The 17,980-nt window shown below is 41.1% G+C and overlaps 1 protein-coding gene across 1 annotated transcript in view; it reads left to right on the top strand.

The window, feature by feature from the left end:
• rpa1 (replication protein A1) overlaps positions 1–9,159 on the top strand; it is a 33,861-nt gene extending 24,702 nt beyond the window's left edge. The window contains exons 14-16 of the mRNA XM_084065369.1: positions 1,050–1,157; positions 1,621–1,707; positions 8,423–9,159. Coding sequence (XP_083921495.1) covers positions 1,050–1,157; positions 1,621–1,707; positions 8,423–8,527 — 300 coding nt within the window. The 3' untranslated portion in view covers positions 8,528–9,159. The remainder of the gene's footprint in view (positions 1–1,049; positions 1,158–1,620; positions 1,708–8,422) is intronic.
• The last annotated feature ends 8,821 nt before the right edge of the window (positions 9,160–17,980 follow it).

Raw genomic sequence — 17,980 nt, 5'->3', positions numbered from 1 at the left:
GTTTCACAAGACAGGCACACACAGTCCTCCGTTCAGCCTGCCTCGTCCTCAGAAGACCCTTCTGCTGAGGCTATGGGTGTCATCCTCAGGGTGACTTATGTAGTGCTACTCATTACCCTGTCTTTCACACCGTCTCCCCTTCCCACCACATTTCTCCACTGCTCCTCCTTTCCTCATCTATCTCTCAGGATTCCAGCCCCTCTTTCGATGGCCCTCTCCCCATAGGTCATGGCTGTCCCTGTGTGCCCTTCAGTTCCTATTTAAAGACTTTAATTTGGAAGCTTATTCAGCCCTCGCTTGCCAGAATTGTGTAATTGGCTAATTCCAAATATTGAATTCATTCTGGAATTGTTATGCGTTAAAATCTTATTGGTAATTGCTATATGTCTGTATTCATCTTAAGCAGATATCTAGCAATGAGTACAAATGCATTCTCCTTTTCCTCTTCTAGTCTGCAGCCAGAAATAAAATGAAAAACATAACGGCATTAAATGCTAAAACTAATTTAGTCAGCAGAGGAGCTATTGCATACAGACGTCTGAAATAAGAGGCTTTTCGATTGTTTTTGTACCTCTCTACAGTCAGCATATTGCAATTTTTCACAAGTAGTAACATAAGCTGTGAATTTGCTTGCGATTTATGCATAACAAGTGCAACCTTGGCCTTCTATTTGTTAGATTTGTATGCTTGCCAACTAGATACAAGCTAATAGAAGCGTGTGTGTGTATATATATATATATATGTGTATATATATATACACACACACACACACACACACACACACACACACACACACACACACACACACACACACACACACACACACACACACACACACACACACACACACACACACACACACACACACAAAATAACCCCGGCAGGCTGATGACTGTGTGTGTCATATTTATGCATTGAGCAGCTACTGCATCAAGCCAACGACATGTCAGAGTGTGTGAACTAAAAGATGAAACTGTGATAAGTGCGTCTGGATGCCTTTGACTTGCGGTAACTTGCCACTGATCTGTGGCATGTGTTTTCTCTGGCAGGCCAACATTGCAGACTATGCGGACAATCAGTGGGTGACATGCTTTCAAGAAAGTGCTGAGGCCATTCTGGGCCAGAACGCTACTTACCTGGGGCAGCTCAGGGATTCGGTGAGTCTCCTTTGCCTGTGTTAAAGGGATTCACCCAAAAAAAAAATGTTTCATCAATTACTCACCCCATGAAGCTTTGAATTCAATGATATTTATTTAGTTTTTGTCGCATTCCTGAGCCAATCATTTGATGACCGGTGGAGTCTCCGGTAAGAGACTCAATGGAGACGCTTTGAGGGTGACCGATCCCTTTAAAGGCTGGCCTCAGGAAATGGCCCCGCCACCAACGCACAAAGTCTATGTTCAATATGATACGATTGTGCTGTTTTTCCTGTGGCCGGTATTTCCAGACAACTTGTAAAATAATCATAGGGGCCATTTATTCAGTGACAAATTCAGGGCTATGCTGGTTTTAATTTGAAGACCCCAGGTTTTCTTTTGTATTCTCAAATTAACCTGGCATTTGATGAGAAATATCCATAGTTGTGAAGTTGAGTTCATCCAATGTTTCTTGTTTTTCCAGAATGAAACTGCCTTTGATGAAGTCTTCCAGCAAGCCAATTTCAATACGTTTATCTTCCGCAGCAGAGTCAAGCTGGAAACGTATAATGTAAGTAAAGTAGGGCTGTTAACCTACCTATTCCTATAATCTTATCTTATCTTACTATATTATTATTTTACTATATAATTGACAAAAGCTCCGAAGTTCGGCAGCGATTCGCAAGCACAGGATCACTCCACATGCCTCCAAGACCCGTCACAGACTGTTGATCAGAGCTATGGCTATGTTTTAGGCATCTTACCCCACCTCGATCAGTGATTGGACTCTCTGTTTGCTTGATTCTCTGATTTGCCTATCAGACCCTCAGCCTGATCTGGCAGGTTGCCATAGCAACCAGATACAGGAAGTCTAACCTCTTAATCACATGACCGAGGTTGGGAGGATGTGACTAGAGTTTAGGGCCGCAAAGCGGGGAGGGAGGAGAGGAGAGGAGAGGCCAGAGAGGCCGGACTTCGCATGACGTGTGTGCAGAGCTATAATTAGGCCAGGTCGCCGTCATGGTTCATAAATTAATATCTGTTACAGATCGAAGACTATGATGAATTAGAGCGCTGCAATAGTGTCTCGACTTTGAGCCACGCAAATGCCAGGCAGGTAGAAAGAGAAGAATTGGAACAATATAAGGTTGGGGCCTAAATGTGAGGGCCGCGAAGCATCTCTTCACACCAGGCTTTGGCGTTTTGGGTCTCTTGACCTGGATTTCTTAAACTAGATGTGAGGGCCGCAAAGCGGCCTTGACATCTACAGTAGTATGAATAATTAGTGAGTGCTAATTGGCACATATTCAACACATGCCATCCTTTATTGAAGCGTAGTTTATGTGTGATAGATGCAAAGATGCAACCTCTGCCTAGAGAGTCACCTAGAGCATGTAAAAAAGAGTCTACCGGTATATACTCAAATATTTGAGCTCTACATGTATGACCCATTATATAGAGTTACCAACTTACCATTCACTCTATATTTAGAAAAACAAATACTGTGCCTCATTTTGATTTACAAGGCAATTATGCCAGTGAAAAAACATGGCAAGGAAAGACTGTTTGCCTGTTGCCACTCATTTTCAGTGGCTTTGCAAAAAGGTGCACACACAGATTAGTTGCGGTCACTATTTCCTGTAGGCTACACAGGCAGATGCTTGTTTTTCAGGGAAGAGTATAAAAAAGGAATTGATTGGGCTGGGATTCTGAGCAGGAGGTCTGGAGTTGAGCCAGTGGCTGCATCCGCCACCAACCAATACACACAGTAGATCCCTGTGTGTGTGTGTGTGTGTGTGTGTGTGTGTGTGTGTGTGTGTGTTTGTGTGTGTCTGTGTGTCTGTGTCTCATTCAACTCGAGCATCCTGAATGCCTGTGGCACCGCTACGAGGAGGTAGTGGCTGTCACCCCCAAAAATCCATATGCCTTGCAGACACCTGCACCCTTCTCACCCAAACATCTTTTTTTTTCTCTCTCTATTCCCAGCTTTTCCCTTTTTTGCTTGTTTGGTGGTGGAGGTTCTATTATGGAGCAGTTCATCTCAGTTACTTGTATGGATATCGTAGAGGCACCACAACCCTAAATAGAGGGGAAAGCATTAGTCGTAGTTAATGACGCCTATCAATTCTGTTTCGGCTTTGGTGTTTTGACAGGATCCGTCTAACGAAGTTTACGAGGATGTTTGGGGAAATTATGCCCTGCATTTTTAATTCACTCCCGTTCATGCAAGATGTATAACGCAATTATCTCCATGTAATGTAATTGGGACACTAAGTCACTGTCAGCAGATATGAAGGTGACCCTGCATGTGTCCCTGATGTTCTGTGAAGACGAGACTATCTCATGGATTAAAGTTCTCAGTCTGACAAGTCACTTTAAGGGAGCTACAGTTTGTGTGTGGACCTTTGTTTGATTGTTTTGGGTTGAGCACCTGCCTTCAAAGGGTTTTAAGTGGACGTGTTCTTGCTTAATCCATTAAGAGTGGGAATGCATTTGTGTCATTTTAGATTTCTTTGGCTATTCAAAAATAGCAGATACTGTATACAAGCTCAGCTTGTAGATCAAAAAAATGATGTGCATCTGAAAACATTTAGTTCCAGGCAGGGACCACAGAAGCAAAGATTTGAGTTCAATAATTTTCCTTTAAAAATATATATTCAAAGATTTGTACAAATCTTCACGATTTAAAAAAAATAGCAGATCTACAAGCGCTATGAGCTTGTAGATCTGCTTTTTTTGAATAACCAAAGTATAAGATAATGGTTAAAGTGGTTAAAATCTAAAATGATAGATGCTTTTTTTCTTAATGGATTAAAGTTCTCAGTCAACTGAGTTGAGTCATTTGGATTCCGTAGAGGCCAGCATGTATTTCTCTTGGCTTCTAACTTCAGCCCTGCTGCTCTGAACCATGTGGCTGGTAAAGTCGAGCCCTACCTGCACTAATACAAACTAGCAATAGTATACACATGCTTCTGTACATGTTCAGAAGCATCTTCCATAAAAACCCTCATGGAAATTTCATAGCAAAGCTTGAAGCCTCAATCTGTGATTTCTTCAAAGGGTTGGCTCTATGTAGAACAGCAAGAACATACATTTAAAGTGATAATAATTAAACATCACACTTTTATTGTGCAAATTGTTTAGGAAACAGAGCGCACTGGTGTAGGGGCTTCCTTTCACACTGTTTAACAAACTGTAGATTGGGAACACATTTTCTTTCAGACCTTTTCTTCCCCTTAATCCCTGTAAGGAACTGTACAAAACTATACCTGGCTGTGAATGATATCACAGGGATTCTGAATTTCTCATGATACTACTCGTGCAAGTCTTATTTTGAAGTTCCACTCCAGGAAGTCTGATAGTTATTGGCTGCCTTGACGCTATTGTGGAAGATGAACTGTCAAATGAATGGATTAATAAGTGTGTTGCTCGCTTAGCTTAACTTTTTTACAATGTGAAAACCATGCACTGTGGAACCGATCTTTCAATCGTCCGTTGCAGCGGTGACTCATGGAGCGAGTGCGCGCACGTGCGTGCGTGTGTGTGTGTGTGTGTGTGTGTGTGTGTGTGTGTGCAGAGCGAGCGAGCTGCTCTCCTCCCTCTCTCTCTTTCTCTCTGTGGGTGTGAGAAAGAGAAGGTAGCTTTGTAATTGAACTTGTGTGAAGTAGCTAATTGGAATGATTTAATAAATGTATTCTTTGATTTAGATTTACTGTAGCCTTAATTGTTATTTTAGTACCCTCACAATTTTTAATTGCCCCTTCAGGTACAGTATTTTCAGCAATAGGATTATTTGCTGAATGTTGAGCTGGTCATTTTTAAAGTAGCTCTCAAGTCAAAAAAGTGTGGGCTGTGCACCCCTGCTGTTACGCATGGCACAAGCTAGATTTCATCAGAAGCTTAAGAAAACGGAACAAAAGCAAGTTTAGAGGGGGGTTTTTTGGCCGCTAGTTTTTACATTAATTATCCTTCATTGAGCATGTTTTATACGATCCCAAACAATGGACCACACCTGCTGGCTTTTTTTCTAGCTTGAAAAATCACTAACTAATCACGAAAATGTACCAAAAACTAATATTTTGTGTTTCGTTTTGAACATTTGAGTGTTTTCTTAATATTGGTCACCATTACATTTAGGGTAATGACACTGATAGATCAGCAATTAAATGCAACTTTTGCCTCAAGTTAATAATGCATTCTTAATAAATGATATGGCAGGGTGATTACTTTCTACATTCTAAATGACCATCCCCAGAAATATACAAATTCTGCTCTAACAAAGTGTTTATCTGGTCTATCATTTGCTATAGTCCTTAAGTTATAAAACAAGACCAGGAGACCTGGTTCTGCCAGACCCAGACTTCACATGACGTGTCAGCCTGTGTCTATGCCCATGTATGGACGAAAGGGGGACAGACTTTTATGGCTGGGGCCTAAGGACAAAGTGACCAAAACCTGTTTTTTGCCCATGTATGGAGAAAACAGGTACAAAACATGCCCATGTATGGACGAAAGGGGGACAGACTTTTATGACTGGGGCCTAAGGACAAAGTGACCATGCCCATGTATGGAGAAAACGGACCCCCTGGGTCCGGCAAATATAACTGAATTTGGGACCCCTGAATTTGGGACCTTTTTTTCAGCCCTAAGACTGGGCACTTAAATCTGGGATGGACATTTGCAGACATATTTTCATCATTGTGCTTTTGGATTGCATTCTGCTTACATCCTGTAGCTGACTTTGCTTTGATTTAGCATGTTTGAAATGGATCACGACATTGAAGAAGGAAGGGGACAATGGCCAAAAATCCATTTGAGACTATTCCAATTCAACTCTGTCCCAATCCTATGTGTATTCCATTGCAGACATTTTTATGTATATATTTTGATAATTGTCATATGATTTGAATTGCAAATTGTGAGCTGATTCCTACCTTTCTGGCAAATTGTGACAAACACTAGTAACTGGATGGACTCACACATTTGTCACACTCTGTTGTAGTGCTGCAGTATAGGGTGTATCTGTGAGTGGATGTTTGTGTGCAAGGTGTAAAATAACTTTTTACACCTGAGAAGCAGAGCATCAAGAGAGCTTCTGTGAATTATTCAGTTGAGAATAAAGAGTGACGATTAACAGGCTACCCCATATCTCCTCTGTCCTGTTTGATAAATGCTTCATAGAACATTAACAAAAAGTGTGATTATCATACACAATCAGGCGTGGCACACTCACCCACTTAAAGAGACATTATAAAATAAAGTGTCCAGAACATTAGCTGTGTCTAGTTTGTTTTTAACACAACTTTTATCTCCATTGAGCACCTGTTGATCTCTCTCCCTCTCAACAATATCGTAAGTGTCCTGTTCTTCCAGAAATGATAAGGTTAATGAATAATACTTCTCCAATACAAAGCTGCCGGCGTTATCTACCCAGAAATGTATTTTTGGTTGTGGTGATGTCATGATTTGGTCAATACACTTTAGTACTTTGACCCATGACTAGACAGTGTAGTGTCTTTCCACTCCAATGTTACTGTTGGTATGTTGCAGTAATAACCTGCCCTGTAAACCTTTCATAGATCCAGTACTGTCATGTCAACTAACACGTGAGCAAACCACTGGAGCATGGTTTAAAAATTAATAACATTTTTATGTGGTGGATGTGGTGATATATAGTACGGTGCTATATATCACCACATCCCCCACATTATAAGTAGGCTGCTAAAACTAACGGAGGGAGTAGGAACCACTGGGCAAATGCACAGATATCCCTTTTCATCACTTTTCCACAACATGGAAGCAGAGCTAGGCCCCCCCCCCCCCCCCCCCCCGCCCCATCCTTTCCTGCGTTTCCTCCTCTACCTTCTCCGTAAGCCAGGGGAGCTGCCAGAGTTGGCCAGATGCAAATCACAGTGCTCTGGGAATGAGTTGCAGTGCTGTTTTCCTGACAGACACAAGCCTTATCCCTGTGTATGTGTTTGTGCGTGCATGTGTGTTATGTCAACTTATGTGCATGATTATTATTGGGAGAGCCCCCTACGCCTCATCCAATACCCTCCTGTGCCACAAACGCGCATCCTGGCTTGGGAATCTGGGAGGCATTACAGGATGAAGATTGCTCACAGCATGTTGCAGACATACAATACACAACTCCCACTCTCCACCAAGATGGCTAAAAACAATATGGTTTTCCTATGGAAATGGACTTGTACATGGTTGCTTTTGCTATGCCGTGGTCCGTCGAATATTTAGCATGCCCTCATTGCCAAGGCCAAATGGGATTTCTTCCGAGCCTGATGGTGAAGCTGTTGTTGACTATAACCTCATCCTACTACCTTGTGTTATGCTGTTACAGCTGCCTTAATGATTTGTACATGCCTTTTAGTCAGGAAGGAGAGACTGCAGGGCTCTTAACTCATTCACTGCCAATGACGTGTTTGACTTGTTTTTTTTTCCAACGGCCACAGCGTCAATGACGCGTTTGACGTGTTTTTTTTCCCAACGCCACACCGTCAATGACGTGTTTGACGTGTTTTTTTTCCAACGCCACACCGTCAATGACGTGTTTGACGTGTTTTTTTTTCCAACACCCACACCGCCTTTGACGTGTTTTCAGTGTTAGATGCTACTGTAGATGTCACTCTACACTAACCTATGAGTCACCATTTGACTCGCAGCAAATCATGTGATCGCAAAAAAAAACACAGCCACATTCACTTCCATTCTAATAGATTTGGAAGAATGCCTGAAAATAACCGACATTCAACTGCCAATAGCTATGGAACGGATGATCGCGAAGGCACGCTCTCCCCCACTTTTTAAAGCGATTGGTGGATGAATCGTTGTGAAATATAATATTCTAAGATTTTTCGAATGTTAGTGAAAACGCTCGGAATCGCTGTCAAGGTCGGCTATAGACAATGTTTCATTCTGGCGCTGAATGTGTTTGCATGAATCCAGAGTAAGATGATTTCCATTTCACCTACAGCAGTAGCAGAGCGATTAATGGAGACAAAGCGTGTGTAACCTTTGTTTAAATGATGGCCCCTGCTAGAAATGACCTTCTCCTGTCTAGACAGTTTGCAGAGGTGGTGTTGGCATTGAAAGCCTCTGTTGTAGTCAGAATTAGAATGCCTGCTTATTTCTGATCCCCTGTCCAAAATGTCTCATTCTAGCCACAAATGGTCACTGGGAGATCAGATGATGGCTGATTTTATCTTCTTGTTTATCTACATTAAGTGAAGTAAATGCACAAGGTATGATTCTTTTTCTTCCCTTTTTAATAGGATGAATCCAGGATCAAAGCCACAGTGATGGATGTGAAACCTGTGGATCACAAGGAGTACAGCAAGAGGCTAATCATGAACATCAGGAAACTGTCCGTGCAGTAGGAGCCCTTGTCAGTGCCCTGTGCTTTTTGTTTTTTGTGTCAACAATGACTCTTGAGTTAGTTCACTTTTGTTTTCAATGTACTTAGCTTTCCTTTAACTGAAATGTCAGCCAAGTCTAATTTTGTATTATTATTATTGCTAATGGAGACGTTTTGCTTGTTCAGTTTTCCTCTGTAAAGATGATGATCGTTGGAATAGCTGGTTCGGATTATTGACAGATAAAACAGATTGAAAGGTATGTCTTAAGTCTTCTCGTTACGATTGGATGAATGGCGGTGCACAGGGCTGCCGTAAGCAGAGGGCCCACTCTGTAGCTAGCAGTCTTTTCAATCTGACTCATAGTCAGAACGGCTGGACTGGACCTGCACATTCCTGATAAGACTGTATATTCTAGCCCCCTTTTCCACTTCTCCCTCAATCCCTCTCTCACACACATACAAACAAAAACGTGTGAGCACAGAAGCACGTATATTATAGCGGGAAATGTACTTCATTGATGTGGATACAAGGTGTTATCCATAATGCCTGTAACTTTGATTTGCATTTATTTTGTTTAATTTGTTGCGTATGGGTGTAGTCTGTAATGTTTTCCTTGGCACAGATAATACTGTGAATAAAGTTATATAATACAATGAATTTTCCCATTTATCATTGGAATTTATAGTGTGTGTGTGTGTGTATGTAATAATAGTACTAATATGCATGTTAGAACACCAAATGGAACCCTTATGGGTTTGTTTGGGGGCATTTGTCACGCAGAATGAATACTTGAATCATATATACTTCCCTAGGGCTCTATACGTTGTCCACTCCTTTTTTTCCCCTCTTCACCAAATGGCTTTGCCGAAAATAGTCTATCTACAAGCTCACAACGTAACAGATCTGCTATTTTCACTGAACCGTTTGACCCATAATGGTTAAATGAACACTGAGGATTTGACTGTGTAGTACCAACCTCTGACTGTTGTAGAGTAAAGAAGAAGTTGTAGAATGTCTCGCAAATCTGGATCTCGCTGAAGCACTGTTTTAGAGCATTTATTCAGCCACTGGCCTACAATGCTCCCTATCTCCAGAGGCCTGGCTCAGATGTGCCACAGATTCCCCCACAAACTAGACTTTAATGTCGTATTAAAGCACAACATCGGTGAAGCTTTGCTTCCCCATTTTTCTTAGGATAACATCTCGTTGCTGCTGAACGCTGCATCTGTTGCCTGTTGTGTGTGCCGAGATGGATTAAGGCTGTCTTAAAAGGGGGGGGGGAAAGGAAAAACAACTTTTGTAGAAAGGCCTGCTTCCAGATATTGGTTGAGGATGTTTCTGATCCATTTTCTTGTTTACTACTTAATAGTTAACTTCCCTGTTAAAGGGGAATTTTGGACCATGGTTTTCTTACCTTTTCTATGGTGTTATGATATCTTAGGATGAATGGTACAGTAGAAAAAACTCATCAGATCTCACCCCAAAAAATAGCTATTAAAATACGCGATCTAACGCAAGGCCTATGGCACACGTTTTAAGCTGTGGCGGACCCCGGATGGAGTAATGACATTTTTCTACTGTACCATTCATCTTAAGATATCATAACATCATAGAAAAGGAAAGAAAACCGTGGTCCAAAATTCCCCTTTAAGTAGATATTTCTATATACACATTGTGGTTTTTCTTTGGTGGAGAGTAAGTTACTTTGGTAGATGGAGTCAGAAACTGTCTATTAAATACATGACTTAACATCAACTGAGGAAACAGCCTTTCAGATCTGTACACTGGTGACTGAATGGAAATACTAAATGCAGTGAAACACTGAGCTGCTGCTGCTGAGGCAAAAGAGAGCGGTACTTCTACTGTACCTGGTTAAATGCACATCACTCCCTTGAGACTCCTAGCATGTTATTCATACCCTTATTTATAGTTGACCTGTAAATGCAAATTTGAAATGGGGGAAAATGCGCCTATAATTCAAAGTCTCTTGGTGCAAAGCCCATATGTCACAACTGCTGCCTCTTTCCGATTAAGATTATGCCATTTGCATGGACCTAGTTAGGTTGAAAATGAGATTGCAATGCATTTAGGATTGATTTTACACTTGGAAGATATTGGCTGACCCTTTCAGAACTGAATTGCATTATCTGTGTCACTCCGTAATGGTTCACTAGCTTCATTACAGGGACATGGAAAGCAGGACACTGTCACTAGGCTAACAAGATTGATATGGTCATAACTATATAAGGAGTTCCCAATGCAGCCATGCCCAAATATGGAGTGTGTTGTCTAACCTCAATGTGTCATCATGGCATCAGGCACAAACAAATCAGTCAGCACTCAGCTCCATATATGGGCATATACTGACGATATCGGCGATCTCCATATATGGACATGAAAGGGACAAGGACTGACAGATACCGAGATCCGATTGTCCAGAGCCACAGATCCCACCGATATGCCCATATATGGTCATGTGCATAATATGGGACCGACCAAGCATTCATTTCTTAGTCTGACGCCACTCTCAGACCCAGGGCCCACAATGCTAATTAAATAGAAAAATATATTCACTATAGGGGCTAAATAGGTTTTCTGGGCCAAATTATTATGTTCAAGGTTGGTAGGATAATTTCTATAATGCGATTTCAAGAGGTTCAGTAACAGCCTTGTAGGAATCAAGTTTAACTAATGTTTAGTGTGATTCACTCATATTATCCACTCAAGCACCAATTTTAGCCTCTGCAAATGCTCAATGAACCAATGTTGTAATGACATTTGCTTTTACCCCTTTTGGAACATTAACCAATTAAACCATAGATACTTACCTGGCCCCCTCCTTTTTCCCGCTACACCAAATCTCTTCCCAGAAAATACCCGATCTACATGCTAACAATGTGTTGCGTTGTGATGTGTTGTTAGCTTGTAGATAGGCTATTTTCACCAAATGTTCTCCTATTGTGACATGCCCAGAATAGGGACATTAGGGTTCATGTGGTGGGCCCTTATTTAGTATTAGCCGTGACTTACACTGGACTGTTCTCTCCTGGTTCTCAAGCTCTCAGTCAGGAGGACTGCAGACTCACCCCTTATCTTCTGTAGTCCAGGGGCCAACACTGATATTTTCACAAATTGGTACCATCTAAGGTGACCGTAAAGTTTTTGTATTTTTGTCTTCCTACATGTCTCTAGTTTATATTTTGGTATGATAACCCTTCCAATCTTGTAGCTTAATGGCAGTTATCACTACCTACCGGCTAATGTATCCGGTAGGAGACACAAAGTAGTGTCTCCTACCGGAAATACACCCGGGCATCAAATTATTGCGACAAAAAACAAAATATATCCATGTAAGGCTTCATGGGGTGTGCAATTGATAACTTCTCAGATTTTTGGTGTTTGCAAAAAGACTGCTTTCCATAAGCTTGTAAAAGTTGACCCTCCTTCGGTCTAGGGTAGCTGAATGGGTAGAGAGTCCCCTGGGAAACTTAAAGGAGGAGTTCACCCAAAAAATGTCAATCAATTGCACACCCCATGAAGCCTTGAATACATGGATATATTTTGTTTTTTGTCGCAATAATTTGATGCCCGGGTGTATTTCCGGTAGGAGACACAAAGATTCTACTTTGTGTCTCCTACCGGATACATTAGCCGGTAGGTAGTGATAACTGCAATTAAGCTGCAAGATTGGAAGGGTTATCATACCAAAATATAAACTAGAGACATGTAGGAAGACAAAAATACAAAAACTTTACGGTCACCTTAGGTGGTACCAAAATATGGCTTGGCCCCTGGACTACTGCCACAGTCTGAAAAGTTACCTCTTCAGACTTAACCTCATCCTTTAGAACTCCTTTTTAGTTTCTGCCGGTACTTGTGTATTTAGATAGATGCTAATAATGTTATCCATATGTATGTTGGTTACTTGTTCACGTAGGTATGTTATTTAGATATGGCTAGATTTATGCTGCTTGTTTGTCCACATTGATGCCAAGTTTTATATTTAGACAGCACTAGTACACCCGAGGATGCTTGCAATCCTAGGCTATGTAGACCGCATGCGCCCCAACTATGTGCAGACTTCCTGCGATGCGCGGCCAACAACTCTGTGCACTTGCCATGCAGAATGGTATTGGTGGTCCCTGCAAATGCACTTGTATTTTCAGACTGATTGGCCAACCCATTGAGGAGAAAAATGGATGCTGAATGTTATTCAGACAGGTGTTAAGTTTGATGTCTGCCTGCTATCCTTGTTACTTTCTTGCACTTCTTTTTTTGGCACTGTGTTTACTTGACTGCTTACCTTGGTTGACTAGAGTTCATGCTGCTAAATACGATATTGCCCTTTGTAAGTAACTCTGGATAAGAGCATCTGCAAATTGTAACTTTCTGTCTTGAGTGGTGATTACCAGAAGGCTAAACCCTGCAGACCAAAGAACAATTTAAGTAGCACACAAAACAGAAACTGTTAAATGTTTATTGTCTAGTTTAAATTGTTTCTTGTTTCACAGTGACTGGGGCATAACTGTTGTCTCAGCAGAACTGTGCTCAAGCTGCTTTTAGAGAGGCAGGATTTATGATGAAGAAAGCTTTTACATTTCAAATCTACTTGGCTAAGTTAAAATAGAGCTTTTTGGGGGGGTTCTCAACCTGATTGTGTAGGGTAAAGGTCAGTGATTTCAGTATTTTAAACTCAACATTGAAAGAAGTTACAAAATAAGGCCCAGTCCCAAAGCAGCTGCAAGGATTCTAACTGTGTTTAGCCTGATTCAAAGATTTGACCAAAGCCTGATTTTACTCAAGCTCCTAATGTAAGGGCCTTCTGACTATGCCTCAGTCTCATTTGGCCGTGAAAGGGACTAGGCCTTCGCAATCTGAGCTCCAGGACTCTGGCAATACCTGCTTGTTGAATTTAGGCTGACAAAGACAGCATCTCTTAGATTATTTCTTAAAACCTACCCTATTAGAATGTATTTTTTTGTGTTCATATTTTTTATGTTATAATATAACACCTTTATTTTATGTCACTTTTTAATGTACTGTAGATGTGTAAATGTACATTTTTATATATATATAATATTGTTGCATCAATGGACCTCAGTTCGGAGGTTCCTTTTTATATCATTATGCAAGTTTTTCATTTATACCTTATTTATCTTTGATGACACCTGGATTATGCATTTTCAGGAATTATGAAAGAACTCAAATTCATTTTAAACTATTTGTTTATTTTTATGTGTTTCCTGGTTTTACACCAATCTTGTTTTATTTGAAGTGTTATTATTTATTGCAGTGCAATTTCATTTCATGTAAAGCACAAAGATATTACAGTATTATCTTATTCACGATCTAGAATAAGTAGTGCCAGATCAACACCTCAAACACCACCACCCCTGTCCTGGCTACTACTATACAATAAGCATTCAAATTCTCTCCAATACAAGTGCACTCCAGTGATCAGGCTGCGTTTTATTGATAGTGTGGAGACTGCTTTCAAGCCTTGCTTAAGCATAGTGTGATGGACAGATTGCAAGCTGTGCTGCTGTGTTATCAACAGATGCTCTGCTGAACCTTTGACTGCTACGCTGGTGGTGCTCATCTGTTTCAGTCAGATGTTTGTGAATTAGATGTTTGTGTATTCTCATGGGATAATGTGATTCCTTAAATGCACTGCAAACTTGCCTTAGCTTTAACCAAATGTGTTGTATTTATACGTTGTTATACCTTTCAATCTGGGAACACCTTTGTGTAACATTAGCTGTTGCCATTTAGCAACACATTTTTTTGGTGGAAATATTTTAAGTTTTCAGAAAACTTTCTGAGCACTATAAAGTCATATTTTAATCACTGATGGCTCGTGCCTCTATTGTGCATAGTATTTCTGTGCTTCATTATGTGCAGATCAATACTGGCCATTGTTTCCATCTTTGCAAGGTCAAATGCAATAAGCACAAGAAGGTTCTGCATTTGAATAAAATCGGAATTCCTTGCAACACAATTATACTTGTGTATCCAACAAGTTGTTTGACTCTACCCGACAGTGACCTTGCAAAGATCGTGAAATTTGGGAAACATTCAGAAGTTGTAAACATGGTTAGACTCACTCATTATCATTCTAGAATCTGAGAAATCTGTGTGCAGGACAAGATCCGACAGTGGTTATGTCTCTATGCAGGATCAAGCTTAGATGGCCAAGGGCAGTAGGCTCAGGAAAAGCTACTTCTCCCAGACAATCAAGGTTATGAACGATTTATATTATAGGCCCGTCTGCCTTCTTCTGGTACAACACACACACACACACACACACACACACACACACACACACACACACACACACACACACACACACACACACACACACACACACACACACACACACTTGTTCACATTTTTTACTCTTGTGTACTCATTTGAGATTTAACACATAAAAAAGCTTGAATCTTGTAGAAACAAGAGGGGAATTATGTAAAAACAATATGTACTGTATATAGAAAACATAAACATTCTGCTTCATGTTGATCCTAAGATAAAACCTTTGCTAATATTCTGTCTTCCAGAAGGCACATAGGCAGAGTATTGTAGATGAGTCTGTGTACAGTACCTGTATGCCTGCGTAAGAAAGCTCTCAAATACAGCATCATTTGTTGCTGTCCAGCAGAAACCAGCTAACTCCATTTTTCCGCTTTTACATTTTTTTTTTAAATATTGAACCAATTGAAAGTATTAAAAAGTGCTTCTGACAAAACCAGCTAACTCCATTGGATCCTCAAACTTTCCAAAGGGGGGTGGAGTTAGCTGGTTTTGCTGACTCCAGGCTCCACACCCTTTTAACCTCCAACCTCATTGTGAGCTTGGAGGTCCATTCAGCTGTTCTTAGCAATGATGAACAAAACCTCCTAACTCCACTTTTTGTTTTGTTTTTGTCTGAAAAATGTACATTTTGGAGTTTGCTGGTTTCTGCCGGACAGCAGAGATATGGAATGTATATGCCAGTTATTTTGGAAATGGAGCAGTTAATGCAGTGTGGAGTCAATTACCTATTGGCATGGAAACAATGTAATGGTGCCATTAAAGAAATTCGATATGTTTTCTGGCTGTCCATATTACAGCAACCTGAATGTGGAAAATGATCGCTGAGGTCAAAGACCCCAATCAAAATAATCTGATCATTGGTCCAGAAACAATATGATGTGCTGGGTTCCAAAATCTCTCAGCCTCTTGGATGTTCATAATGCAATCACACTGCAGTACCTTTGTAATGTAATATAAGTTAAAAAAAATATGTTTGCAGATGATTCAAAGATATTGTGTCAGTATGCACAGACTGCATTGGCTTAACCCATTAAAACCGGGAAGCATCTGTGTCATTTTAGATTTTAGCTATATGTGTACAGTATATATATATATATATATATATATATATATATATATAGCAACATAAGTTTTTTCAGAAAACTCTTAGGATTTAGAACAGTGGTTCTGAAAAATAGCAGATCTACAAGCTTGCTGCACGTCACTTCGTACTGCACTGCGAGCTTGTACATCTGCTATTTTTGATCATTTAAAACAAAATCTTGAAAATGTTTGATAAATTTGGCACAAAACATTTTCAGATGGGGGGGGGGGGGTCCGCCGTCAAATACATTTTGGGGGTCCTTGGCATAAAAAAGTGTGAAAACTACTGACTTAGAAGGCATTTGTACAATCAGCCTCAGGCTTTAATGGCTGAAACTAGCATAAATTAGGTTTTAGCCGTGCTCTAGCAGTCCACATCTTGACTACTCATGGTGTTTATCAGTGTGTGCCTGTGGAGCCCCTCTGGGTTGAGGCCATGTGCTGTACAGAGCTGAGTGTGCTGAGCAAAGCAGGCAAACCCATAGCCCTGACATCACAGAGACAGATGGGCATGAGGACCTCTGGGGTGCAGCTGTAATTGTAATGGATGGTAGAGAGCAGTGTGTGTGTATCTCTCTGAAGATTCATGGGCCTTGTATCTTTGCAGGACCAAGGGGAGTTTATGTGTTTTTGCATGCGTGGGTGTGTGCAGTCTGTGCACGTGCGCGTATGTATATGCATCGTGTATGCTTTGTAGGTCTGGTCTAAGGACCTGTTGACCAAACACTGGCCGCAGCACTACTCTTTGCTTTCTTTACTTCACTACGCCATTGAGAGAGACAGAATAAGGGGTTTCTTTTTATATATATATATATATTTTTTTTTTATCCCACGATTTTGTAACCCATATTTTTTCACCCAGTGCCAATTGCCTATGTAATCCTGGGCGCTACTCTCCCTCTGCCAGCCTAGGGAGAGCCCAAGCTGAAGCTCATGCCTCCTTCAATGCATGAGGAGCGAGCAGGCCGCTTCTTATCACCCGACAGGGGGGAGGTTCCCTGGTTAGACGTAGCGCGTGGAAGGAACACGTTATTCCAACCAGTTCCTTTCCCCTCCATCAGGCGCCCTGACTGACCAGGGGGAGGCAGTATAGTGACCAGGATTACTGCATGTTTTTGTGAGGGTATCAACTACCCTAGGAGACACGGGGAGAACATGCAAACTCCACACAGAAAGGCCCTTTCACCAACCCCACCTAGGGTGTGGGCACTGATGACGCGGAGGAGAGAACACGCCCCCAGCGCCCACAGCGTCCCCGGCGGGAATTGAACCAAGGACCTTCTAGCTGTGAGGCGACAGCGCTACCGACTGCGCCACCGTGCCCCCGAATAAGGGGTTTCTGACAGGATCCAGGCTCCTTCAATTGGGTGAAGAAAATTGTGCTGACACTCAAATGTCTGCCAGGTGGAAAGCGGATTGTTGTAATAATTGTTGTAATCAAATAAAGTAATAATCCATTGTTGCCTCTGAAAAGCAATGCAGATTGAACCTGTAGATACAACATGTCTCTGGATATCCTGTTTCCACTTTAATTGGATTTGGGTTTAGATAGCGTGGTTTGTTTGCTCTTCTCAAGCACTAGATTATAAGGCCGTGTAGTGATTCTGTGTTCCTCCGGTCTCTGCTTGTCATTGTCAAGTCTAGTTGTCCTGAAAGCAATAGTCTTTGATATCAATCTCTGAATCTTCCTGAGCTCTGTCTTTTGCGTCTCTCCTGCAACTCTTCAGAGCAAACATGTCAGGATTGAATTCCCTTAGTAAACGTATAATGGAAATCCATTCCAGAGATTATTATACTGTATATGGGGAATATAAGTATTGAACGTGTCAACTTTTTTCTCTGTACATTTATTTCCAAAGTAGCAATTCATAGGAAATTTCTACCAGAAGTTGATATTAAAGCTGAACTATGTAACTTTCCTCTTCTACTCCGGATTTGAACCCGGTTTCCTAAACAAGTGCTGAAATTGCCTGCAGGTCAAAATATGAGTCAGATCCTGTGTCTAGGTGAGACATGACATTTGACATAATCTAAATGTCTCAATAGAAGAGCAGGGAGACAAAATACAATCACCCCAAC

Source organism: Gymnoscopelus microlampas, assembly GCF_963454915.1.
Source record: "Gymnoscopelus microlampas genome assembly, chromosome: 8".
NCBI classification, from domain to species: domain Eukaryota; kingdom Metazoa; phylum Chordata; class Actinopteri; order Myctophiformes; family Myctophidae; genus Gymnoscopelus; species Gymnoscopelus microlampas.
Note: the sequence above shows the minus strand (reverse complement) of the source record. Positions and strands in the feature narration are given on the sequence as shown.